Source organism: Ascidiella aspersa, chromosome 8 (genome assembly GCF_963924565.1).
Source record: "Ascidiella aspersa chromosome 8, kaAscAspe10.2, whole genome shotgun sequence".
In the NCBI taxonomy this organism is placed as follows: Eukaryota; Metazoa; Chordata; class Ascidiacea; order Phlebobranchia; family Ascidiidae; genus Ascidiella; species Ascidiella aspersa.
Window position 1 is genome coordinate 6195596 of NC_139454.1, and position 27287 is coordinate 6222882.

The window sequence follows — 27287 nt, forward strand, 5'->3', positions numbered from 1 at the left end:
ACATTCGAAGAGCAAGTCTGCACGGCAGAAAACATGTTTACACAAGCACAAAAAAGCGGTTAAGTTTGCTCGCAAGCGCTTGTGAAGAAAAGGGGAACTCCACAAGAATTAAACGACAACAATATTAGGCTAGAAACAATTTATATAATGTAGAAGCACAAGACGCGCTATACCTCTTATTACCAGGGTCCATATTATTATATAGCCTACTATATACCAACTATTATATAACAACGACGGCAAAGTTATGACTCGTATTATTGTTATTTGACTTGGTAAAAAAAAATCCATATTTAGAAAATTCTGGGGGCAGTTAAAAGCCAAGTTCCCCGGAACAATTTTGTTAACAAGGTTATCTATGCAAAACCGTTGAATGTTTAACGTTTAATCTCACAACCTTCTTTGAAAGAGTTAAAAAAAGACCCAAAATATAGGCCAGCGAGTCCAAGACTCATTTACTGTGCTTTCAGTGTTTTGGGGGTTTTGTTTTTGGGGAAAACAATAAAAAAGCGGTTGAGAACGAGCAATAGCATCAGCGTCGGCACTTTCAACCCAAAAGTGAAGACATTAGCAGACTCCTTCAATCGGCAACGGCGTATCGATAAACAATGTTTTACACAACAAAAACAGAACAAAAAAGAGAGTACTGCGGATAATGAAAATGCGGCAAGAAAGACAAACACGGATAAGATTCTGTTTAGCGCAAAAAACGCGCAATATCGTTTCTGTAGGAACGCGAAAGCGAAGGAAAATACACACGGTTACTCTGAAAATTAACTAAAAAAAACAAATTAAAAACAGGCGATTAAATTATGTCAATCGTAATTTGATTTTCTTTGTCATAGATACCAAAGTTAATTGAAAAAATCCAGCGATGTTGTTTATGATTTGGTTGGAGTGCTGCTGGGGTAAAAATGACTGGCAAGATTTTATAACGAGAAGAGAAAATCTGTGACTGCAATGATAAGCCACTGTCCGGCAATATGGTTTGTATGGGAAAAGCGGGCAAAAAACGAGTATGCAAATCGCAATAGGTCGAAGAGTTTTTGAAGCAATTTCAAACAAGGAAAAGCAACAGTGAAAGCTAATTACTTTGGAAAAACACAGTACGGAAGGGGAGTTAGTGGAATTCGGCATTTCGGCGGCCATCTTGTCGAATTTGGGTTAGTTGGTTGTTTAAGAAAAATAAGTTTTTTTTTATCGACGGCGGTATTTTAGCAATTGTGTGCAATATAAGGAACGGCGCGTTAGAGTTTTGTCGCTTTTTTGCAAAGTTACAAAGATTGTAGTGGTAAAAAAATAGAGCGCAATATTTAATGGAAGTTCGTATCGCGTTAGAGATAAGCCGGGTAAATCGGTTAAGCGAATATTTTTGTAAGCAGAAAACAGCAGTAAGGTCGCACAAATTTAGTTTAGCAAAGGGTCAAGAAAGTGCGAATTGCATGTCTTGCCAAAAACAATCTACATGCTGAATGGAAGACAGAAAGTTTAGAGCATCAAAAATCGGAAGTTCCGTGTAAAAAACGCCCTTGGAAGATAGATTAGTAAGGTAGGATTGGTGGTAATTTTCGTTTACAAGGCAGAAAAGTGACGTTGATTAAAACAAAAACGCCAAATGAAGTCTATTACCAGACTTATAAATCCACTATTTATGCGTTCAAATCGACAAAAGAAGATAAAACTGTAGGTGATTAATTGTTCGGCAACTAGTTCGAAACGAACAAACCAGATAAAAAAAATTAAAAAATTAACTGGCTAATATTTTAGTTTTAAAGAATTAAAAAAGGAAAGAAAGTCTTGAGTATTCCTACAGGAACCTCTCATGGCTATCGTACTTTTGCTGTTTTTTTTTTTTTGCAAAACAAAAGAAATGTTACGGCAAAGGACTGAAAAAAAAATCCGTTTGAGCTTGGAACATAAGCAAACGTCTGGAACTCGTGAGCGTCAAAAAAACTAACAACATGCGCTTCTGATAGCTTGCTTCTTCAATAGGTGCGGAGACTGCATGTTGGTGGTTGCAAATCAAGACACAAAAAAAACAAAACAAATGGAACAGTACTTAAAGCGGCTGAAAAACATTCCTGTCGTAAAAGTTTCGAATAAAATATGTAGTACTAGCGTACGTTAAGTACTCTGGAAAAAATAAAGTACTCTGAACATTCACATTTGGGAAAGCAAAGCCCAAAAACGACTGCTGTTTAAATATTCAAGCCGAACTACCAGTTGTTATTTATCCAATAGGACAACACCCGTACTAGGTTTTAGGGCGACATTTTTTTCTTAAAAGTATAGAAATAAGGAGCAAACCTCATCAACAGAAAAATTTCAACAGAAATAAAATATGAAAATCGTCCGTTTCGCCTCAAACAGTATCATGGACGAATCAAACAAGACAATCAGTCAGACTCCTTGATGTATATGCGTGGCCGTAAAACTGTAGCGAAAAACACAAAGAGAAAGAACTCTCCAGTCGTTTTTAGTTTTTCAGATCCAAGTCCGCGGCTTGATAACCCATGACGTGTCAGGATTGACGCGGATCAGGGCGTTCATGTTTGTGTCCGGATGCAGGCATCTCTCGTGGATGTTGCCTCCCACCTCGTAGAGCGCGTGCGTCTTGTTGTCGATCACGATCGCCGGGTTGCTGGCGGACAAAAAATGGCGGCTTAAAAGCGAGCGGCGGCGGCGGCAACCTTCGCGTGTGACCGCAAGGTACGGGCAGTAGCGAACGGCTGCGTTTTTTTGTTACTTAGCCCCTAGTACAGGGAAGACCAACCTTGTAACAGAATGGGCCCATTGCTACTTAAAAAGTTTCGATGGGACGTCAGAAGTTACGCTATATCGTGACGTCATAAAAACAACTTAAGTTATAAACACCCGCTCTTGCAGTGTGAACTCGTGCGCAAATATGCAAGTGAATCCCGTCCTTATAGCATAAATTATTGAGTTTACATGCCGTCTGATGGTACGACATCTCAGTTTCATCAAAATGTTGAAAATGAATAAAGAGTTATTTGAAACGTTCAAAACGCTACCTACTTCTGTATGGGCTTTGATATTTTTATTACGACTTTCACTTACATTCGTTCACATTGCCGCTCGAATCGCGAGATGATGTCACCAGCAGTAATGACGTTGTCCAGCTGCACGGCCATCGACGTCATAATCATGTCGGGCGCTTGCACCCGTATCACGCCCTTTGGTGTGTCGAACTGAAGGATGAAAGTGTTTACAGATGTTAAACAATGAATGACAACCGACAGAAATCTCTCTACATTTATTTACGATTTATAAAATAAGATTAGAACATTTTAGTTTTTTTTTTCAAATTAGATTGGAATTATGTTTCCATCAATTTAAACTAAATTGCAATTGTAAAATTGTTTTGCCTGACGACAACAGTACATTCATTGATTTAAATAAATCACAGTTTATAAACTTCATTTACACCCGAAAAGCGATTTCTCTCTATTGATATGTTGCCTGATGGAGCTAACCTGAATGACAACGTATTTTTAAATGAATGACAACGTCGAAATGATTCGCACTGTCATTACAATTCCACCATTTATCTTTCTTTGAGCTAAAAGTTTCTTTACGCAATGCCGTTTTATTTAAATCAACGGACGAATTTGTATCAGGAAACATCCCAAGCATAAAAATAAGATATTTTTGAATTTAAAGATAAAGGTGTCATAAAACTAAAGCGAAATAGCCTTGTCGTGAATATTTTTTGACAACTTGTGTGACAATAAAACTCAAGCAAAACTAAGACTTGCAAGTTATCTTCGCAATATAAATTTAGTTTGTTATACTATGCTCGATTGCTCGTATAGCCCAGTGGTCGGCAATCGCCGGTCCGCGAGGAGTTCATTACCGGTCTCTAGCAGGGTTTCCAGATGACATTTTGATAAAAATCTAACTCCTCGTACGTTCAATATATCGAAAACGGGCCATATATAATGTTTTTTTGATGTTCAAGCGTGCTCACCCCAAAGTGCAATAGAATCAAATCATGCAAACAATGTTTATAAACAATGTTGATGTTCAGACAGGAAATTTTAGAAAAAACGCATGCATTTTAATTAGGACATTGAAAAAAGTTGTTCCTTTACTGAACATTTGTTGTTTTTAAGGCCATTTTTAAAATTTCAGTTTTAAACCGGTCCGCAGTGTAAAAAGGTTGCCGACCCCTGCTAGATATACTATGCTCGATTGCTCGTTTAGCCTGTTGGTAGGATTGAACCACTCAATTAAGTAGGTTAATCACTAAGGGAAGCTAACTTGCCATATATGGCTATACCTTTTGCAGGGCGCGTATAATAAGGCTTATAAAGACATTGAGACGCTTTTTATCATTTTAAAAGTTCAGAAAATGACAGCGCCAGCACTTCCAAGAATGTATTTATAGGCATTTTAAAGAACTCACGTCGAAGGGTTGATGAGTGATGGAGAGGTTAGCCTTCTTGCCCGCGTCTTTCGTTTTGCCGGGGAAGAACTTCATCTTGTGCTGAAAAAAATAAACAAAAAGTGTTACAGAAAAATCGCACAGAAAAATAGGAAAAATTCGCGGATAGGAATTTGTTTTTTCCGATACACAGTCAAACCATTCACTCATAAAATGGACGGCTTTATGTCATGCTCCTTTGCCGAGTCAGAGTGAAATCGTTTTTGTAAATTAGCGTTTTCGGACTGAAAACGAAACTAGCACACAAAAAAAAACATTACGCATAAAAATCAGAAAAAAACTTGGAAAATAGCCTAAAAATACACCGATCTTACGAACACAAGCGTAGGGTACTCTTGGTATACGACAAAGTAAGCGCGGGGTAATGGCGGCCTTGCAATCGCGTATGTGCGCCTTTTTGCTTTAGGTCAGAGGCGCTTTCCACAATTGATGACATGACAGCATTCTGGGTCGAACAGCACGCAAATGAGGCGAAAGTTTGTGACTGATAAACGTGATCGGTCGACGAGAGAGCGTAGCCAAAAATGGAAGCTGCTGTGGTGATTATTTTGTTCAATAAAGTATAAGTTATGCAGTTGCTGCTAAGCGAAATTTAAAGATGGAAGAGCACAATAAAACACAGGTGCGCAAACTGTTACACATGCCTGGACCACTAAAAATAGTTGAGGCCACAGCAAGAAAAACATTTTTTGCAGGTGGCATACTAACGTTGCTGTAGGCATTGTAGCATGTATTCAATTGCGATTAGTGAAAATCACGATATCGCACAGTGCAAAACATAATAAAAACAACTTCTGCCAAAACTATCGCCTTGGGTAGATGTAGAAACGATGTATGTGATGAGATCATGCAATATATAAGCTAACAAGTCCGCAGCAGTAATAAAACAAAAATGTTATTATATAGTTGTCCGCATTAAAACGTGCCTTACAGTAGTGGTCTCCAAACTTTTCATTAACCCGACCCAAATTTTAAACTGAAATCAGCCTTTATACATGCGACCCCAGTTTGTTTTCACATAAGTAATACTTGGACTATAGAACACAAGCGATTGATTATGCTAAAATTACCCCCAAGTCAAGAGAACTGTGGCTACACATGTGCACTAAAATATAAAAATTTATTATCAATTAAACTTAAAATTAACAATTTAACGCAATTTTTTTTTGTTGTTTTGACATTTTTAATATACTCGTTTAAACCACGACAACAATGAAATCACTAAAGCTGCATGAATTGGTGAGCAATGGCGACCCCATAAAAGGTTTAGGTGACCCCACATGGGTCACGTCCAATAGGTTGGGGACCGCTGCCTTACACTGTATGTTTTTGAAGGATTTTGTAAAACAAAGGATTTGGTCGAAATAGCGCTCAATACTTTAAAACAACAACAACAACAACAACGTAGTAAGCAAATTTGCACCTTTAAACTTTCGAGAAACTTACCTTTTGGTTGGACGGTTTTTTGCTACTTAACTCCGCCCGGTTCATGTGCCGCACCTGCAAAGCAACATAAGACAGTGTGACGTCATAAGCGTGGGGTGACACGCCACAACACGGCGCGAGCGTGATTGGCGCGTGATTCAGGGGGTGGCGTGGCGCGATGCAAGAGATTCAGATCAATTAGGAACCTCCTTTGAGATACTTTAAAAGGTGCCGTTTCAAATCTATAGTTTACTTACAAGGAGACTTGGACAACTAGATAATTCTAGAATTCCTATTCAATGAATTAGAGCAAAATGCGGCGAATTCGAATTTTAATCTAATTTGTGAATTGCTTGTTTGCTCTAATTCTAGTTCTAATCTAATTCGGATTTTACCAAAAATTCTGCTTTGTCCAACAACATTTTTAGCCTCTCAATTAAAACAAAGAATTTAAATTAAAACTCTTTGTTTTGAACAACTTGTAGGTGATTTGTAAAGTATTAAAAGCTTTGCTATGACAAAAGGCATAAAAAATTAGCACACCCATATTTACCATTCACTTCCTTATTAGAATAATTTGCGATTTAAAGAAGTTTGATTGTGTATAATTAAATGTTATTCTAGTGCAAATTCTAGTTAAAATTCGTGTTTTGAAGAATTCGGTAATTCCAATTCTAAACTAAATTTAAAAAAATCTAAACTAATCTTTAGAATTCCAACCTAATTTGGAAAATAATGAAATGCTCTAATTACAATTTTAATTCTAATCTAATTTTAAAAAGCCAAATTAATCTAGTTGCCTAAGTCTGCTTATAAGACAGCGGTGTACAATACCACCTGCGGTCGTGGGGGCGATAATTTAAGCTGCTGTTCCCGAGTAAACATTACAACTTGAGTTGTGGCATTTGTGTACTAACGAACACTGGGCTGCTAAGTAAAGGGTTCAAACTACTCCGTTACGTTTGTTCAAACAAGGCATTGAATGGTTAACAATGCAAACCTTTCGACAAGGGTAGCACTGAATGTGTAATAATGGAAATCACCTTGACCCTTACGAGATAAATGTCGACCTTAATTCCTGATCAGTAACAACACAATATCCTAGCATAGCTAGCAATTCAGGTCATACACTAGTAATATATATATATATATATATATATACATTTATAAGAGGTTTTAAGCCCATATACCAGCCAATTTACTAAACCTAACTAAAACTATAAGTTTTGAAGCAACATTATAAGTTTAGACGCAAAACGTTTCCACGAGTTAACGGTATTACTTGTCCAAGACAACAATTTTCAAAAATCTCTTGAATGTTCACGTTCTAATTTACCTGAGTCAGCATGAAGGCGGGAATTGTCCAAAGGAGCTTGTTGTACTTGATCAGCATTCGCACGATGTTCGATGTACCGGCCGCGTGCTTCAGGTCCTGTGAAGTCGAGCTGCTCTCCTTCTGCAATGTAACAAGACAGTGTGTGACGTCACAAACGTTGTAAACAAGTCGCATTTCGAAAACGCTAAAGAACACTTTAGGTCGTGCGTGTTGTAAACTTTGATACCGACTCGATACGTTGAAATGTTTGCAGTGGTTTTCAAACCTTTCAAGCTGACAAACAAAGACCCCATTTGCTTAAAAATAGTGGATCCCATGAAATCAATAATATAATAATCACTCTAAAGGCATTCAAATCATTACTCATACGTACTACATCTGTAAACTAGCTGTCAAATGTTTTTTAAGAACAAAACCAAATAACAGTTGTGTGCCCCGGCTAAATTCAGGGCAGTTGAGACTGAGCTAAAGCCCGGCGCTCCGAAGATATGTATTTTGCTGGATTCGGAGCTGGAGTCTTGATGATTTTTATTACGTTTGTGAAGCCGGAGCCGGAGCTGGAGCCATTATTTCTTAAATATGTAGAGCTGAAACCATGAAATTGTTTCTTCTCCACCCTGAATGTGTTTTAAATTGCTCTTGGAAATAAAACAGTTATATATGGAAAATGTAACATAATTTAGCCAGTGCCCAAGAAACATTTTAAAATAACCGTTAACGGCTGGAGCTGAAGCCCATTGGTTAAGTCTTTGGTGATTCCGGAGCCATTGGATATGTGTGTTTAGTGGCTCCGAAGCCGAAGCCGAAAGCATTGGTGAAGCCTATGCTATTTACTGTGGCTTCCCAACCCTCAAGGTAATCTGATAATTTATCAGTTAAATAATTTAAAATATATTACGCGAACCCCTTTAAACTTTCACACGGACCCAACCCATATCGGAAACCACTAATCTAAGGCGTCCGTGGCAACGAAAAAACAACATCATTCACTCATATTTCCCAAAAAGCTTTCGGCCTTTACCTTGCTCTGCTTGCGAGAAAGTAATCAATAAAATATACTTGCACATTAAAATCTTCTTTACCTCTAAAAACCTCTAAGACCACAACCCACATGGGAAACCACCGATCTATAAAGCGTCAGTAGCAAGGACAAAAAACAACAGGCAAATGCAACTTAATATAGGTGTGCTTAAAACGACATTTAACAAAAAAAGCTTAAAAAAATACCCGTTACCGGCTGGAGCTGGAGCCGAAACCATTGGTTAAACATTTGGTGAAATTTATTAGTAAAATTATTTAAAATGTGGTGCGCGACAAAATTTTTTACGGACCCCACCCACATCGGAAACCACTGATCTAAAGCGTCCGTGGCAACGACAAAACAACATCATTCAGTCAATTTCCCAAAATTCACACACCCTAACAACCTTTACCTTGCTCTGCTTGCGTCCCATGAAGAGGTTAGGAGCCGTGATCATTGCGACGTTGTTGAGCGACATCTTGTTCCATTGCTCGGCGCTCACCACGTGCTCGAGGAACTTGAGGAGCAGCTTGAGAGAGTCCCGATGCACCTGGTGGAGTAAGATGATGAGGAGGTTGAGCGCCTGCAACTGCTCCTTGCGATCCTGGATCACTGGAAGAGAAAGAGGAACAATGGGAGTGGGTTAGATGTAAAATTAGAGGGAAACTGATGAAACTTTTTGATTGTGTACGATTTTAGGGATGTAGAGCAGTGGTTCCCAAACTGTGGGCCATGGCCCATGAGTGGGCCACAAGACTTTTTTTAGTGGGCCATAGTGCTATTCGAAAATATAAAGGCTTAAATGTCATGTGTTTTTTCCTATGCAGTTAGCACGGCAGTTTACTTTAAATTTAGTTTGTTGTCGTAGAGTATTTAATTTCAATCTAAGAATGAACCGGAAGTAAAAAGAATTAATTGGGTGTTGTTAGAATCAATGTATTCATTAAGAAATTGCCCGCCTGTGCAGGCGTAAAGTGCAGAAAGGGCATTTTTGCTATATTTGGATCAGTCAGGTTGATATATCTTATTTGGATGATGGGCTAAAGGGCATACAAAAAAGGTTACGGCACATGGTGGGCCACACTGTTTTTATAAAAAATGTAGGCCACGGAATATAAAAGTTTGGGAACCACTGATCTGGACCACACCTAACACTTAGCAGAGTTGAGATCTACAGTTGTTTTCCAGTGCTGTTTTTGTTTGCGTTACGCGCGCGGGCCACTGCCGCCGCATTATGACGTGACGCGGTTAGATGTCGGCCAACTTAAAGCGGGCTCGTTTCCGTGTTGTTTTAGTGAAATGTTGTCCCACGCGCCAATAAGAGTTAGAACAATAGCACTTGGTCGGTTTGGAGCGTCATATCCAGACTTGGACAACTGGATAATTCTACCTTTCTAATTCAATGAATTAGAGCAAAATGCGTGTAATTCTAATTCGAATCTAGTTAGTGAATTGCTTGTGTGCTCTAATTCTAGATCTAATCTAATTCGGATTTTACCAAAAATGCTACTTTGTCCAGCGGGCACTTTCAGTCGCTCAGTCGAAACAAAGAATTCCAATTAATACCGTTTTGTTGGAACGACTGGTTGGGGATTTTCAATATAGGCAATGCTAAACATATCAAAATTAGCACACAAAAAAACATTCACATTTGCAATAAAATACATTGCGATTAAAATTCAAAGTACATAAATAAAATTGTTGTTCTTTTCTAATTCTATATCATTTTAAAAAGCGAAAATAAATCGAGTAGTCCAAGTCTGGTCACTTCTGAGGGTTAGTGACAGGCTCCTTTAGTTTCGAAAAGGCTGCTTCTTGTGGCCCACTGATACCTTTGAAATTATATGTTAAATTTGCCCGCGAGTAAATAAGTAATTTCGTCGCACAACTTCAAATTTGACGTTTTATTTATCCTTCGTAAGCAAATCACAGCTGTTTTGCTGTTTTGAATTGCACTTTTTCATCGACATTTTTAACTGGGCGGAAAACGAATATTACAGCACAACAAAATAAATTTAAAACCATTTTCAGGAGCGATTTTAACTTAAGCTAGTTTTATCTTTTTAAAATCAAAGCATTGAATATGCTGTTGCTGCAGGCATTGTTTCAATTGTAAAATTGCTCTTCCGGCAAATTTTTATGCGCTAACGTTTCGACCAACTATTCGGGCAATCTTCTTTAGGGCAACATAATGCAACTAAAGGCGAACAAAAAAAAAATATATATATATACACTAAAAAACAATAAATCAAAGCATTATAAAAGAAATTAAACTCTCTGGTGTTTGTCCTAGCAATTGTGAATCGCGAAAAGATTTAGCAAAATAGATTTAGTCCGCAATAACCAGCAAGATTTAAAAACAATATTTATAGGAATACGAGTGATTGATTGCTTCAATTCGATACCTTAATGCAAAATGATAAGATCAGCGAGTGTACTGCTGCTCTGGGCGTTATCTCGCAATTTGAGGGGATGTCGTTCAAATGCTTGCGAGATTGTAATGGTAATTTGGCAGAAAATTGTTTATAATAATATGGTTTTGGTCACACACTTTTGGGGGTTTAGTTCTTCGAATTTTGGGTAAGTGTTCTAAAGGAAGCATCATAATCGCTATCAAATATGTAAATAAATCTTCAGCCAGTGTATATTACTATTATAAACATTGCTGTACAAAATTTTAAATAGGGAGCGCAAACATTAAAAACAACTTGTGTCTGGTGTATACTTGTCGGCGAATAACGGGCCGAAATTATAAACAAAGCTGCGGCAAAGAACAAACGAATAAACGAGCCCTGTAGTCATTTCCAGTCGACAATTGCTGGTTATACGACACAGGCTGGTTACCAATTACCAGCCATAGGCGGAGTATTGAAAACACACAAGCAGAAAGAAGCCCATCAGCGTATAGCACCGGCGTTTTCAGAATGACTCACGCAACCGAATATAAACTCCTGTCGGTATTAAACGGTGCGCGTATTACGAAACACGTCATCTCCTTATCCGCCTGGGACGCCAGTTTAATTTGAAGCATCAGCGGCCTGGCTTATCAGCAACACACACACACACTCACACTCATAATGAGGGCAGGGCGTTTCATAAGCTTGTGAAATCGCACTTCTGAATTCGTTAATTACATGTTGAGAAATGTAGTAAGGGGGGATTGTTATACATTTCTGTGCTTTGTTACCTTCAGGGTCAACCGACTCAACAACGATTTTATGTTGTTTGTTTTTTTCGCTAAACTTTTGGCTACTGTGCAAAGCATTTGTGGTGATAAATAAGCAGAACACATTTTACTTATTTTATGTACCCCATAGATGCCGACTTTTGTTTTTCACAGGGGTGCTCAACATTTTCTCTTAAATAAGACGCCACAAACTGCTCGCTGAAAAGATTAGACTATCTGCGGAGTGGTAAAACAGTTAATATGTATTTTCAGATTTTTTTCCATGAAGATTTTTTTATTGTTTTAGGGGGGCTAAGAACCCCAAGTTTTCACTAGGGGTGCTTTGGGCATCCTAAGCACACTAAACTCGGCGCCCATTCCGAAACGATAATAAATGCTATGTGTAAAAGATCTTTGTGTACAAGTGCAGTTGCACGAAACACCTTTAAACACGTTTCTTGCTAAGCGTAAACACTACTCGAAAAAGCCAAAAAATACCAATGCTTCAAAGAAAGGCATTGAGGGTCTCCACCGAATTACAGGCTCTGCGTGGCGTCGGTTTACGAGTAAAAGATGGCCGTAACCGCCTGCGTTTTAGGGCGGCGAAAGTTTGCACGATATTTTATTTCTCGGCGTCGAAAATATACTGACAAACTCAAGGGTGGCGTCGGTTCGCTGCAACTACAACAACACGAGCGATCACGAAACGGAACCTTCGTGTCGAAAGAGTTCACGCCCCAACACTAGACTACGTCACAAAAACGAACACGTCACGATTGACAGAGCGTGGCCTATTTTAGAAGTAACTAGACGAAATACCCGGCGTTGACCAGTTTAAATAGTGTATTTAATAAACAATAATATGCAGCATTTTACGATAAGCGCGATATATTACGTGCATCTGTGCAATGCTCCGTGGTTAAAATGTATGCAGCCATCAAGCTGTTGATTGTGTATCACCACCGCATATTTTGGTATATCATTACCGTGGAAGTGTAGATGAACTTTTCGGCGGTGGGCCATAAAACTGGTTTTGGAATACCATTGAAAATAGGTCAAAGCCTCGTCCTGTTAACGACGCATCGCGGGCCACAATTTCTCTGACGTGAACGTGATTTTAAAATCGATTTTTTTCAGCACTATTTTCGTGCTGGTTTACCCCTGTAGGGCGGGGGAAAATGTCACGAATCTGGAAACGGTCCAGACACGATCAATTTTAGTTTTACGTCCCCGACTTTAACGTCAATCAAGCCTAATTGACAACCGTTCTTGTTCAGTTCAATGGCTGTAATTCAGGTGGCACTGTCGACATATAATTAGCAACTTTGACAAGATTTCACGCCACCGCGCTTAATCAGGTCAAAGTGGGAATAAAAACAATAAAAAGGGTGCAAGGGCGGGGTCGCAGAATAAAGGGCAATAATTTTTCAAAGCCCATACAGAAGTAGTTATCATTTTTAATGTTTCGAATACCTTTTTATAAAGAGTAAACAGTTTAATGAGTAAAGAGTTTATAAAGAGTGAGGAGTTATTCGAAACGTTCAAAATTATACCTACTTATGTATGGGATTTGATATTCTTATTACGTCTTACTACAACCTCCAATCATTATGCTTTAATAATTTATCTTGCAGTCGAAACGCGTTGTGTAAGGTAACGATTGGCGATAACCAGCGGGAATGTCAAAACAAGGTCGCACTCCACTCCCCTCACTTTGCACGCGCCAAAGCATTCCACAGTCCCCCTGGCGATGACGTCACGGCGCTATAAGGCTCCGATTCCACCCGTCGGGAATTGCGCGAAGATTGAAAGGCCGGGAACCGGTTCGGAACCGTGCAGGCATCAGTGATGGTTTGAAACATGTTTGGGTTTAGGTAAATTGAACAAGGGAACTGATCCAGTGTTTTGACAACTTTTTGCGTAAGATTAGAGTGGAATAAATCCAATTATAACTTCCTACGTTGTGTAGAGTTGATGTGTGTTGTTCCTTTCCGGTTAATGCGACATTCTAGGGAATAAACCACAGAACAATCTTGTAGGGTTGCCACAATTTATTTGTTATTTCTAAGGGATGACGCAAGCCATCAAAGGTTGAGAACCACTGGTAGAAGTGCTATTAGGGCTTTTGAGGAAACATGATACTGTCCTTTCGCTGTGGTGTAACTTAAAATCTTTGCTTTGTTTTTTTTTATTTATATATAGTTGGTAATAATTTCGACCGATTCTTGTTGAGTTTCTATTTAAACCTACCTTGGAAGGTTTGTAGGGTTTTGTCATATTTTTTCAGGTAAATCTTATTTAAAAATATCATTTAGGAAAACCAGTGACTGAAAGGGTAGCAAAACACAGAGGTGGTCTGTTGACATTTCCTACATACAAAGACTCTTCTACATTAAAAACGTCATTTTTTGACCAATCGTAAAAAAATTAGTTGTCCCAGGCAGGGGCGTATCCAGGGGTTGGGCATCATGTCGCGTCCCCAAACCACATTTTTGTCAACTTTTACTTGGTAAATACAGCAACTCTTGGCGCGAACTTGTATCCATTTTTACTACGTTGATGTCCGTTTTAAGAAAATCTATTCAGTCGGATTTGCGCGATTAAATTGGATTCCGCTGCAGTTTGCGCACGAGCTTGCTCAATGCTCAAAAACACCACATTGTTTTGCGAAAAATTGTTTTATGACTTGACATCATCCCTAAAAAGTGTCTCACGCCCCCCAAACAAAAATCTCGGATCTGATCCAGGACACAGGGTACCATTTGACATCGTTTGTTTCAAGTCACCAATATTCCCCCCAAAAAAATTCGTAAGATGCTCGACTAACAAGAGAATAATATAAAATCTAGCATTTTTATTTGCTTAAAATTCGTGGTACAGGCCCAACCGTATCTTCTAGCGATCCATTGCAAAGAAAATCAGTTTGAAATTTATTTATAACATGTCGTTGGTTTAGTGCGCTGTTGTTTACCTTTCGAAATCACTAGGCAATTTGTTATTACGAGCAAAACTTTGCGCCATTGCAAATACTGGAACGTAATTAGATACATGCGCAAAACTTCAACAGTCCTTGTTTTTAGCAAGACTAGAACGGAAAAAAAAACGTTTTTAAATTTTTCGTTTCTCGCGGTGATGATCACTTTTCGAAATCACTTTGCATTTCATTATAAAAAATAAACTTCATTCAACTGCCCACTGGAACGCAATTAGACACATGCGCAAAACTTAAACAGTTCTTATTTCTACTTTTTTTTCATAATTCTTAAATAATAACACGATCGCTCCAAAGCTGAGTGCCACGATTATAATTTCGGATAAAACAGCTGAAAAACACGGCGAATTCAAGCAGCCGAGAAAACTGGATATCCGCCGCGCTGGCCGACAAGCAATTAAGTTGTAAAACAACGCCAAGGAGCCGTTGGAGTGCCCTTAAACCGGAATTATCGATTTCAGATCACATTCAGGTCGGCTGTACCGAGCTACTTTCAATTTAAAGGGGACCGTATACCCCTTTACACAAAGAGTTGAATATGATGTTGCTACCAGGCATTAGAATATATTGAAAATAAGTTCTTCTGTTTTTGTTTTTTTTGTTTTTCCGACGTTTTCGAAAATAAATACCAGAAGAACTTATTTCCCGCAGTCACAAACGGTTGTCGATTATTTCCATTTTAGGTCCAATCGGCAAATGTTCGCCTACAGGTTTGCAGTCCAAAGTGCACACTGTATTGATTTTACCGGGATTTTGGAAATATTGAATTCCAAAGAGGTAAAAGAGTTTCGATTGGCCAATCGACGAACACGTGCGAAATGAGAGCGTGGCCGGACGACGTGACTAATTACGGTGTCATTTTGAGGCGCGTTGTCTTAGGAAAACGTATGAGCCACGAAAACGAGCGTAAGCGCTAAGGCTTCTCGAATCTAGCAGTCAATTTCGGGTAAATTTTTAGTGGGTTTAGTTGGACAAGTTGTTAGGTTACTCTGTATACAAAGGTTCAATTGTGGTAGTGTTTCTCAGTCTTTTATGGCTAGCAGCACCCATCATATATAATAAATAGATTGCGGCACCCCTACAAGATATTTCTGTAGGTAATTCACTGAATGCCACAATAACCGAAGCTGGAACAACACACATCAACTCTACACAACGTAGGAAGTTATAATTGGATTTATTCCACTCTAATCCTACACAAAAAGTTGTAAGAGTTGAGCAAAAAACAGATTCTTAAAGATTCTCAAATATCTCTCGGCACCCTTAAGCATAAGAAATGGCACCCTGGTTGAGAAACACTAATTTTTTGATGCGAAAACCAATATTTCGCTTATAAATGACCTTATAACCAACATTTCTAATAACTGGACACAAACAAAGCAATGGTGGCTCAATTTTCGTCAAAAGTCGAAATGGTTTTCTTTAAAATCTCTTCTTGTTCAAACAATAAAAAATTCGAAGCAATCCGTACTGGTGAAGGAGCGTTTGGCAAATAAAATTTCGATTGAACTAGCAGGACTTTAATTTCGACAGATTCTCATGTGTACAACAAAACTATTCCGGAACAACATTTGTTTTACAAGTATAGGCATGCAGGAAAACGTGTCATATTTAAACCTACACTGTACTATATAATGGTATACGTTGCCTATTGCTCTGTGTAGTACGGGTGCTTGACAGCTTCAAATTATTTCCTTTTTTTGGAAAGTGGCGCATTTTTTAATTTTTTATAGTGTACAACAAGCTAAAAAAGTTTGATGACAACTGAAACTAAACAAACTTTAACCTCTACTTATTTCCTTTGTTATAATTTATCAACAGGGATTGTGTCGAACAATGTTGAAAACAAGTTAATTTTAACTTAAATCTCAGTCAAGTCATTTTCAACACACGGGAATTCAAGTTCCAAAAATTCATTTGCCGAAAAAAGTGAAACCCATAGTCACCGCATTGACTTTTTTTCAAATAAATATTAAAACACCTTCCATTCTGACAGTTATTTCGAATAACAAACACTGGAACAAATGACAGACTGTTAACATTTCTACAACAAATGGCTTAAATTAAATAACACATTGTTAAGTGTTGCCTATTAAAGCACCTAAGACGACCAAGTCGAGCTATTGGTCTAACTACGTACAATCAAGTCACTAACTTATTCAACCTGACAAAAGACCAGTGACTTAAATGCACTAAAGTCAAGCCATCGCCTCAAGTCATTATAACAACACCAGTCCTTACCAACGCAAGAAAACAGGACTTTAGCGTCCCGCTGACTTGGATCGAAAAAAAAACGCCATTACAGAACAACAAAAACAAAAAAAAAACATGAACTTACGCCCGCACGACTGAAAGGCGTCGATGTACTACAACACAAAACAAAAACAAAAACATGAACTTACGCCCGCACGACTGAAAGGCGTCGATGTACTACAACACAAAACAAAAACAAAAACATGAACTTACGCCCGCACGACTGAAAGGCGTCGATGTACTACAACACAAAACAAAAACAAAAACATGAACTTACGCCCGCACGACTGAAAGGCGTCGATGTACTACAACACAAAACAAAAACAAAAACATGAACTCACGCCCGCACGACTGAAAGGCGTCGATGTACTCCGAGGTGAGAAGCGGGTCGGGCAGCTCGCGTAGGAACTGCTTGAGGATGGTGGCCACGTCGTTGGGATGCGCGTCGGCGAAAACCTGGCTCTCGCTTTGCGTCGATCCGCTGCTGCCTTCTCTGCCGTCCTGCTGCGTCGCGTTGCTCGCTGATGTGGAGTAGCGGGCCTCCATGTTCTACAAATAAGTGCAATGGGAAAGCTTGTTAACTTTTCTACCGTTTTCGCGGCTATTTTCGGGTTAAGCGGGCGTCAACGGTTTAAACGCGGAAAAATTATAAAAATAACGCGACGTAGTTGCTTCTCGATTCCCTTAAGAGCCCGTGTAGCTCAGTTTTCGGTATAGCGACGGTCCCGGGGTGGCCCGAGGTGGTGAGTTCGAACCTCACTGCAGGCTAGTTGTTGTTTAGCCTGCCTTGCATGCATCCTTGATCGACAGATTCGGTAGATCTTCGATGGCTTTTGATGTACTATTATACGTAAGCCATAAAATCGTTTAAAAAAAGCTTCATAAGGGCAAAAGGCAGCTTCATAAGGGCTAAACCACAGTTGTTGAACGCATATTATGTTTGTGTATCTTTCAATAGCTTCTATCGGTGTACTAGCACAAATAAGTTAGTTGGCGTAGGGCGCTTCTGAATGTTATGTGGGTAGTGCAAGACCTGTTGTTAACTTTCTATTTTAGTTGAAAGGGAACCGTATAGACGTGCATCACCTCCCCCCCCCCCCCCCCCCACACACACACACAACAAAAAATAACAAAAAAACATCATTTTTGTGTGTTTGTAGACTAATACGCTATCTTTGGAAAATCCATGAAACATTCTATGAAGTGTGTATTTAAACGGAAAGTCTAGGTTTATTTAACGAAACGAGTGACGGATTAGCGGACATGAATGTTGTTCTGAAAAGTTTTAACATATTAAACGTACCAATGTTTACATTCGTCTTTTATTTTCTTAAAACAATGTTTTGTGTAGAAATATGTACGGCTGAGTTGGTTGAGTTGCTGGTGCGACAGCAATTGCTATTTTTGAGCAGTCAGGCAGTGTAAACTACAGTTGTTCCGATTTGGGCAAACCTGTTTTTCAGGTAAATGAATGTTACCGTGTGCTTGTAGACATAGACTCGCGCACTATGTGTAGAAACATTTATTCTATGTTCATGCGATAGTACAGGGGTCGCCAGCACGTCGATCGCGACATTTCACCTGGTCGATCGCGTCGAATATGTGTTACATCACCACAGTAGCTGTCACACACAAGCGGAACATTAAAATGGCCATTTGTCGTCTGGACAAGCCTAATAAAGCGTTCTTTTGACGTAACAAATTAACCTCCATCGCTGGCTTGGAATGTAATTACCTCTCAAAATGTTGTTCTTGTGATTTTTTTACCGAATCAGTCGAGCAAGAGTGTCTAAAAATATTGTAGTTGATCGCAATCAAACATAAGTTGGCTACACCTGCGGACAGACAACAATCAGTTGGTGTTTGATTACAACAGTTGGTGTTGATTTTTCTCTACGTCAGGGCAGCGTCACATGTTGTTTAAAGCGTTTAAACAAGCAAGACTGATAAACCAAACTTTGACTCCCGGAATGAACCGATGTTTTCGCGCGGCAAACACTCATAGCTCAGTTGACGTGGTGTGGCGTGTGGTCTGGTACAGTTTAACTCTTGCTGTAGTTGGATTTTGTCGTAGCCAGCCAAAGCGGGCATATATAAATGGTTAAAATTCGAACTTTATGTGCATAACTTTTTCATTGGGCTATTCGCACGAACGGAAGGCGAAAAGTTGGTGACATCCAAACTATAAGAGGTTTAAAAAGACCCCTAATTAACGCAAGCAAAGTCAACTAAACAACCCTTATTGTGTTTGCATATTACAATAAAAGTTTTTCACGCAAACATTTTCAGAATAGTAGAAATGCCGAAGCCCATATGTTTCGAATGGCTTTATTCAGTTGATACACAAAAATGGATGACTTTATTCAGTTGATGTACAACATCGAAATGCACAAAATGGTTCCCTACCTAAATCTATATGTGCTTTGATATTCCTATTGTACGTCTAACTAAAAATTTCAACAAATATACTCCACAAAGAACATACTTATGTGCTTTATATTCCTATTGTACGTCTAACTAAAAATTTCAACAAATATACTCCACAAATAACATACTTATAAAGAACATACTTATGTGCTTTATATTCCTATTGTACGTCTAACTAAAAATTTCAACAAATAAACTCCACAAAGAACATTTTCTCTGTTTTTTTGTTTTTTTAGTGGCTACAAGTACAAAACAAAAGGACTCTTTCGGTAATCTGGCCAGCAGCGCGAACTATGAAACGAGTTAAATATTTAGGTAACATTCGGAACGATTTATCAATCATACAGCTCCGGACCCGGATCTTAATTAGGCTGGTGGTTCAATTGAATCGAGCAGCGTGTTTTTTTAGCTTAAAATATTCTGAACAAATCTTCTTGAATCATTACTATCAAGGCAAAGGGTAAGCCAACCTTATCACTTAACCAGATGGGCAGCTAAAATCGGCTAAATGCAATCAAAAATGTATTGTGAAAGATTAGAAGGAAGTAAGCGCCTAATCTTTTTCTAATTTGCTCCAAGCGATTTTATTCTGATCCGAAGAATGAAAGAACCACATTGCAAAACACATCAAATTAGGAATTTCCTATAAGTTATTTTAACCAAAACCAAAAGGTTTCGCCGTCGTGTTCTTTTTTGACATCGCTGATCTTGCTAATTTTCGCCAGGAAAAGGCAATATCGGGAAAGCGAAAATATTACGGAAACTAAATCCGATTAGGCTTCAGATAAGTTCCCCTTGATTACTCACTGATTTTTTTTTTTAATTTCTGAACACCTTTTTTTTTTTTTAATTTCTGAACACCTTTAAGAAAACTTACGATCTGCGGTCAAATAACAAAAAAATACAACCAGAGGTTTATTCATTTGTTTAACTTTTACTTGAATGTTAATTAAAAAGATAAAAAAACGGTTTAAATTTTTTGTTGTTGTCAGGCGTTCAGAAATGTCATCTTATATCGGGTTTTAAAAACAACACCCCGAAAAACGTCTAATCCTACCTTTCCTTGGGTGAAAATGTTTAGTGTCAAAAAAACACAAATAATAAAAAAATCGTTATTTTTTTCAACGACATCTTACAAGATTTTCACAAGATAAAAAGTCAGGTAGCAACTTTCTACGTTTTTGTTGTCAGTCGTTTATAAATGACACCTTATACCGATTTTAAAAACCAAGCCCCGAAAAACGCCGAATTCTACCTCTTCACGATCTAAAAAAACCTGCAGTTACGTAACCCTTATGTAGTACATTCTTATCCTATCGTTTTTGCTAGCTTTTCCATTGCTTTTTCGTTTCTCTTTCATTTAAAATTTATTTTAATCCGTTAAAGTCTGCAAATTCTTATCTACGCGCTTTTTGTTTCCACTTATTGTTACCTTCAATAGTGTCACAAAATTCATTTACTTTGATGAGCAGCTCGACTCGATCACTGAACGGTCCTTTCGCTGTCCTTGTGTTATTCTCTATGTTATTTTGTTTTTTAATGGTTGTAAATATCCACAAAAATAAATTGAATCTAAATCTCGGTAAAAATATTAACTTGTGTTTTTTTTAAACGACATCTTGCACGATTTTCACAATATCAATTTAAGTCGTGTCCCAACGAATGAGTAAAAATCGAACCTGTTTGAGCAGCTTGATGCGGGCGGCGGATCCGGACTTTCGGAGGATGCCTTCGTCTTGGAGCGCATTCTCCTCCAGGAAGGAGATGATCTCCTTGAGCACGAGAGGCACCCGGAGCAGAGGATCACCCAAGCGCTTCTGGTCGGAGTCGACGAGGAAAGTGAGAGGAAGGCCGAAGACACCGGATTCTGCGGGGAGATCAGAGTCAATCGGTCAGGAGGAAGTGACACGAAATACTCAGTAGTCAGAAGAAGACAAAAAAAAAGTTATTTTGGCATCGCAGTATGTTATGTGCAGAGATGGATCCAATATTTTTGTTTGGTACTTTTTTAGCCTAAAGCCGCTGCAAAAAATTGTGTTTATCATAATGTGCAACAGCACAAAAGCTGTGTTTTAAGAACTGTCACGATATTCATGCGATTAATATTAAACAATTTTGTACTGGTTAAAAAAAAGTTCGGCGCCTATGGTCAGTATATAAGACATATACTTGTTGGCCTGTGTTAAGGGTGATTCTCAAGTTGGTGTGTCAGTGATATTTGTTTTCTTTTTTTCACTCCGACCGCAGAGATTGTTAACCAAAAGGGGAGCTGAGTTGTTTGTCATTTTAGAAGGTGGTGGTAATTTTAAATAACGTTTTTACACATCATTTAACAGGTTTTTCAATAGCATTCAACATGTGTTTTACACAGCATTTAACATTTATTTTTAAATAAGACTCAACATGTTTTTACAGTGCATTTAACAGTTGTTTTTACGCACGCATTACACGTTCTGCACTACAAGGCTACATTTAAAGAAAGCACTATAAATGTAATCTTGCCACTCGCGGATGTACAATTAGGCGCAACCATCGGCGGTAAAACATTAAATTATATCGGTTCCAATTACCCGAAATTAACGGCAGAATTGGATTCGAATCCAAAGATTCGACATTCTTCTTTGAACATCTCGACTTATTTAGTGAATTCAAAATTTACAAGTTGTAAAAAAGTCACCAAATAACGAAACAACCGATTAACAAAAATGCACTGATATCTTCAACATAAATATTTGCTTTTCCAACTGCGAAAAACACCATTTTCAAACAGAAGATGACCACACAACAATAAACTGTGTAATGCGCGATTTATTTAGCTCATTTGAATATTCATAAATCCCCAAGACAGGAACTAACACACAGCCGTTCCGAATGTAATCGAATCTGCGGTTTTCGCAATACGGTGAACTATTGCCCCACGGGGCCGTTATGGTCTTGGGAAAATAAATGTGGTGTTTGCAGAATAAAGCAACAGAAAATGTAACAGGTAGCCTGCGGCAAGCAGCAAGCCAACAATTTTCACGCCCACCATCATTTCCGCCATTTTGCACGATATTACGTCCTTTATATATATAGATCTATCGTTTATGTTGTCTCACAATAGACGTTTGAAATGTTACTTGAAAGAAATCATGTCGGCGTTTCGTCGTACAACTAACTCTTATTGAAGGTTTTGAAACAGCACAAAATAAAATAATATACATCCAAACACGCAAGCACCCTATTTTTATAAGCAATTCATATTGGAGCTGGATTCCTTTGTTTAAATATGTCGGTATTAACGATGCCATTGTGGTGTTCGAAGGTGTAGAAATGAATGTCTTGCAATCGTTAATAAATGCCTGAACAGCCGCTATATTGTGTATAATGCAATGCATTATGAATAGTTTGCTAAAAGTTTTACCAAACAAGTATTCCGATTCAGCTTAATGGTGGGTACTTTGTTTTGCTAGCTAAAAATTTTTTTTTTAAGAAATACCAAAATATACTATCTATGTATTTAGAGTAGCAAAGCCTAACTAAAAGAAACAACTGGGATTTTTGAACACAGACCTTCTTGCAAATTTTACAAAATAAAACACAATTCTGGCAATGAGAAAAGTTTCACTTTGTTAAACAACACCAAACAAGACACAGATCATTAATGACGACCAAAAAACATATATAAATTATGAGAAACAAAAATCACCCATATATATATACAGCATACCTAGTTAGGCTCAAAACAATTTAACAAACTATATATATATATATATAATGTAATGCAAAAACAAAACAAAACTATTTTGTACAAAGTATAACAAAAATATTGTTGCCAGGTAATGTTCTACCGGAAATTTTGGCCAGTAATGTTCTACCGGAAGCTATTATAAATGAAGCAGTATTCAACACATTCCTTACCTTTGACTTTTGACTTGCCGACCTTTCGTCTCTTCAGTTCAATTCCTCGAAGGTCAAACAAGGCAGTGAGTTCAATTAGGGCAAGGCTCTGCACTTTTCTCATATCCACAGGGGACAAGTCGCTAAAAATTTTGACACCACACAAAATATTAGGTTACCAGCCAATTTGATCATGAGAGTGCAAGTAAAAAATAAACAGTCTTCACAACCCTATTTAAAAATGAATATACAGCTGCTTCTAGGCATTGTATGGATTGGAAAATTCTTTTCCAGGCAATATATATATTTTTTTTTTTTCCATATCTCAAAAACCCGGTTCCATTATGTTTTTCTTTATTGTTTGACTGCAAAATATATATATTTCCCCAGTTACAATATCATTGCCCTGATAAAGATTTCTTGTAGTTCATTTTTAAAAGTCGGTAAATTTATTTAAAAAAAACATTTCCGGAAGACAGTTTTACTATTGATTTCTACTTAAAAAGTAGAAATTTTCTGTTTAAATCATGAAAAACATATTATATACAAAAGGGATTTAAAAAAAATTATGTAAAAAAACACAAACAAACATGTCACTAAGGATCCCAATATGAAGAAGAAATGCATTTTAATTTATTGTGCCACTCAGAATACTCAAAATAGCAAATCCTTTTTTGTGATTGTGACAAAACATTAATCTAGTTCAGTTTATTGACCTGATTTTAGTAATTCCCAGTCGGTCTTTGACGAGAGAGAAATTAGGTAAATTTGCTTGGTCAGCTTTTTCAGTATAGCTCATCGACTTTTCCTGAAAGAAAAAAATTGTAAATGGGAACATTCATAAGGTGCTGGTTAAAAACACAGTTTTTAAATTCAACAAAAAACAAAAAAAATAATCCATTTTCTTCCTGGTAATACTATTCACATAAATTTTTGCTGTTGCTGTTTAGTCAAATCTAATATCTGTTGCAATAAGCAAACAACAACAAAAAAACTGAGCAATGTCTTACATGGTTGTTTTTTATATTTTTTACATTTAACCATATATTTTAAATGTTTTGAAACAAATACATTAATAAATTTTATTTGCGTACCACTATAAGTATTTTAGCAAAATATTCATAAATGTAGATTTGCAGTTAAAGTTAGGCAAAGTACCAAAAATTAAAGAACAAGGACATACAAAAACAAACAAGGGCATACAAAACAGCAAAATTTAGCCGGGCAATATGCAACAACAAAAGTAAGTTTACTGCAGCTGTTGACAGGGGGGAGGGGGGGTTCGAATGCTCAACAGGGGTTTCTAATGCTCAAGGTAAGGGGAGATATTTGAGATTTTTAAACACTTTGATATTACCTATATTGTGGAGCCAGTTACTAAAACTTTTAGTGTGCAATTGGAATACAATTTAACAAATAATACTGTTCATCATTTCTTGAGTTTTTTGTTTTGATTCACTTTTTTTGACATTGCTGTAAACCAATTAGCAAAAATGTTAGTAGGCATGGGGCAATCTTATAATTATTTCTGAATGGTGCTGTAGAGCAGAAAGGGTTGATAAGTACTTGTTTAGTGTCACCGTGCTTTAGTTTACCTTGTTGGGGTCATCTTGCAAATCATCTCTTGCACTTCCCCAACCGCAGGGGTCATCTCCGCTCTTCGAATGAATGCTGAGTGTTTCTATGCCTAAAAACAACCAGTGGAAAATTTGTTATCACGCTATTAATACAAAGTAGTGATGAGCTACATCAAAATAAATCAAGGAAAAAAATAGTGCTTGTTCAATAGAACTACGTGTAAATTGAATAACAGAAGTGGTTGTTGTAACATACAAAAAAAGTTAAAAATAATTGCTAATTGATTTCTTTTATAAAAAAATGTTATTTTAACATCACAAATATATATGTTATTTTAACAACACAAAGAGTTGTTTGTTTCAGTTTGAAAATTAAACTTTAGAAGGACTTAAACTGAATGAATTTATTAGTTAGGCTTAAAATTTCTGTTTGTGGTTAAAAATTACAATATGTTATTGAAAACAAACAAAAACAGCATGTTGAACATGCTTTAACTACTGAAAATAGAAATGTAAGTAAAAGTGAATATGCCTTTCAAAAATGTAGTGTTTTCTTGAAACAAAAATGATGGTGCAATTAGTTACTGTCTTCACACGTTTAACATTTCAAGTCTCAAAAAACCACTGCACATCCAATTTGCAAATAGACATGCAAAACTATCTCCCATGAAAACTGTTCAGAAATATGCTTTAAATTGTTCAATTTTAAACATTCTTAGCAGAAAATATTAACAACAATTCGAGAGCCTAGTAATAAAAAGTTCCATTTATAATTTCTTCAAAGTAAAATCATGAACTGCATTCAAATCCATCAAATTATTTTTTGATGCAAGTAAAGTGAAAACCATAATGTATGCACACATATCACGGTTAGGTTATTATCAATTTTATGAAGACAAATTTTATGAATCTCTGCCCTATAAAAGTAGAGAACATTTACTGATTTCAAGCTCTAAAAAATTGGTTTGGTTTTAATTAAAAAAATGAATTTGGATTTACATACAGTTTGGTATGTTCATTTAAAAAAAAATTGTTCTAAATAAGGTTTATTGTTTGTTTGTTGACACTAATTTTCAATAACACCAAAAGTTTTAATTTAACCTCATTTCTAATGTCAAACATTAACCAATTGGACCAAAAGGGTCTCTCTTAAATCGTAAAAACTACATATTTTTTTCTTGAATGAATGAATTGTGAGAGTCACTATTTTTATGCCGTGCACTTAATTAAAACACAAACATACTTTGAGATGAATTACAATAGATGTGGCAAATTTGTTAGTTGTTTGTGCAAGAATTTGTGTGATGAAAAGTGAAGTGCTAGGGGGAAAATGAGGTGATAAAACAAATAAAAATTAACTAATCTGAATGAAACGGACATGGTTCAGTATTCGCCGAAAAATCTGCATCTGGCGTTGACCTTACAGACACAAGACTAACTGCTCGAGAATCGGAAATTTTAAGTGACTTTGCTCGACGGATTGACTTTCGTTTGGATTTTCTGGTCGGCGACGTCTGCAGTTGGTAAGATCCTGTGCGACTTGGCGAGCCCAAACTGGACAACGTCATTTCAGTTACTTTATGCAACGGGGAAGGTTTGCTGTCGCGTTTACTTGCAAGGTTTGACGCATCAGCTGGCCCTTCGGCACTTCTACGCTTGGAAGGGGACGAATTTGGCGACCGACGCTTGGCAAAAGAAAAATGTGGCGAGAGTCTAAAGCGACTGCGACCTGGAGAAGTTGGGTTGGTGTTGCCTTCCACCAAAATCTTATCAATCGTGGTCGGAGGGGCAGAGTGCCGTGACGACCTGTCCTTTGAGTTTTGATTGTCGTTCTGCGTTGGTGACAACACGAAGGAAAACACACTATTTGCCGATGTGGGGACTGCAGTTTGGGTTGCATTTTGGTGGTGATTTTCCGAAGTCAAGCTATGTCTGGATGTGTTTTCTGGTTTTGACAGCAAGGCAGAAGATGGAATATCGCTCAGTGCTTTTTTATTTCTGTCAGCCGATCGTTTTGATGGTGTTTTTTTCACAAAAACTTGGGTTAACTTATTCCTAAGTGTCTGTTTGGCGGCATCGGGATCATCTGTTGGGCGCAAATCAGGCAAAGACGACGACACGTAACTTTGAGACGGCCGGTCGGTCGAGTTATCGGACGACATGCATGAGGTAAAAACATAACCAGGCACATTACCACCATAGAAGGAATCCGATGCTTTTGAGCTTGCTACGTCAGATGCTAAGAAAGACGGCAACGTGAAAAATCAAAACAAGAAAAAATCACCAAAAAAGGAAATCTTTTCAGCAGTTAGCTAAGCCCTCAGGCGCTTTGGCTTTTTTGAAAATCTATTGCATTACAAAATCAACAGCCAATTTAGGTATAATAGTACCTAAATATAATATATTAAGTTGTGCTGTGATAAAGTTTATAATAACCCAAATATTTCGCACAGCTTTTTACAAAACTTGGGGGAAAAAAACCTATGATATACACAGGTTTGTGGTTTGTTTTCAAAACTAACTTTACAAAAATATAAATTATCTCTTAAATATATATTATGGCTACCCCTTATTTTGTAATGCAATCAAGCCATTCAATGCTCGTCTGAAAACCAGGCATTATTTTTGGCAACAAATTACTCTTCGATTTTGCAGTCACTCCAAAAATAAGATGCACAATGCGCTTTGTCAAAACTATCGAAAATAAAGTAATTGCAAAATGATGAAGTATCAAATAAACCATGGC

General features: G+C 37.5%; 1 protein-coding gene across 1 annotated transcript in view; it reads right to left on the minus strand.

Moving 5' to 3' along the window:
• Positions 1-500: 500 nt before the first annotated feature.
• The window catches only part of LOC146135521 (uncharacterized), a 32376-nt gene continuing 5589 nt past the window's right edge, over positions 501-27287 (minus strand). The window contains exons 7-18 of the mRNA XM_083395904.1: positions 25920-26780; positions 24560-24651; positions 23681-23772; positions 22986-23107; positions 20765-20952; positions 17000-17207; positions 8660-8859; positions 7227-7346; positions 5912-5965; positions 4427-4507; positions 3079-3209; positions 501-2641 (exon numbers count right to left, since the gene is read on the minus strand). Of these exons, the coding sequence (XP_083252030.1) occupies positions 2485-2641; positions 3079-3209; positions 4427-4507; positions 5912-5965; positions 7227-7346; positions 8660-8859; positions 17000-17207; positions 20765-20952; positions 22986-23107; positions 23681-23772; positions 24560-24651; positions 25920-26780 (2306 nt within the window). The 3' untranslated portion in view covers positions 501-2484. The remainder of the gene's footprint in view (positions 2642-3078; positions 3210-4426; positions 4508-5911; positions 5966-7226; positions 7347-8659; positions 8860-16999; positions 17208-20764; positions 20953-22985; positions 23108-23680; positions 23773-24559; positions 24652-25919; positions 26781-27287) is intronic.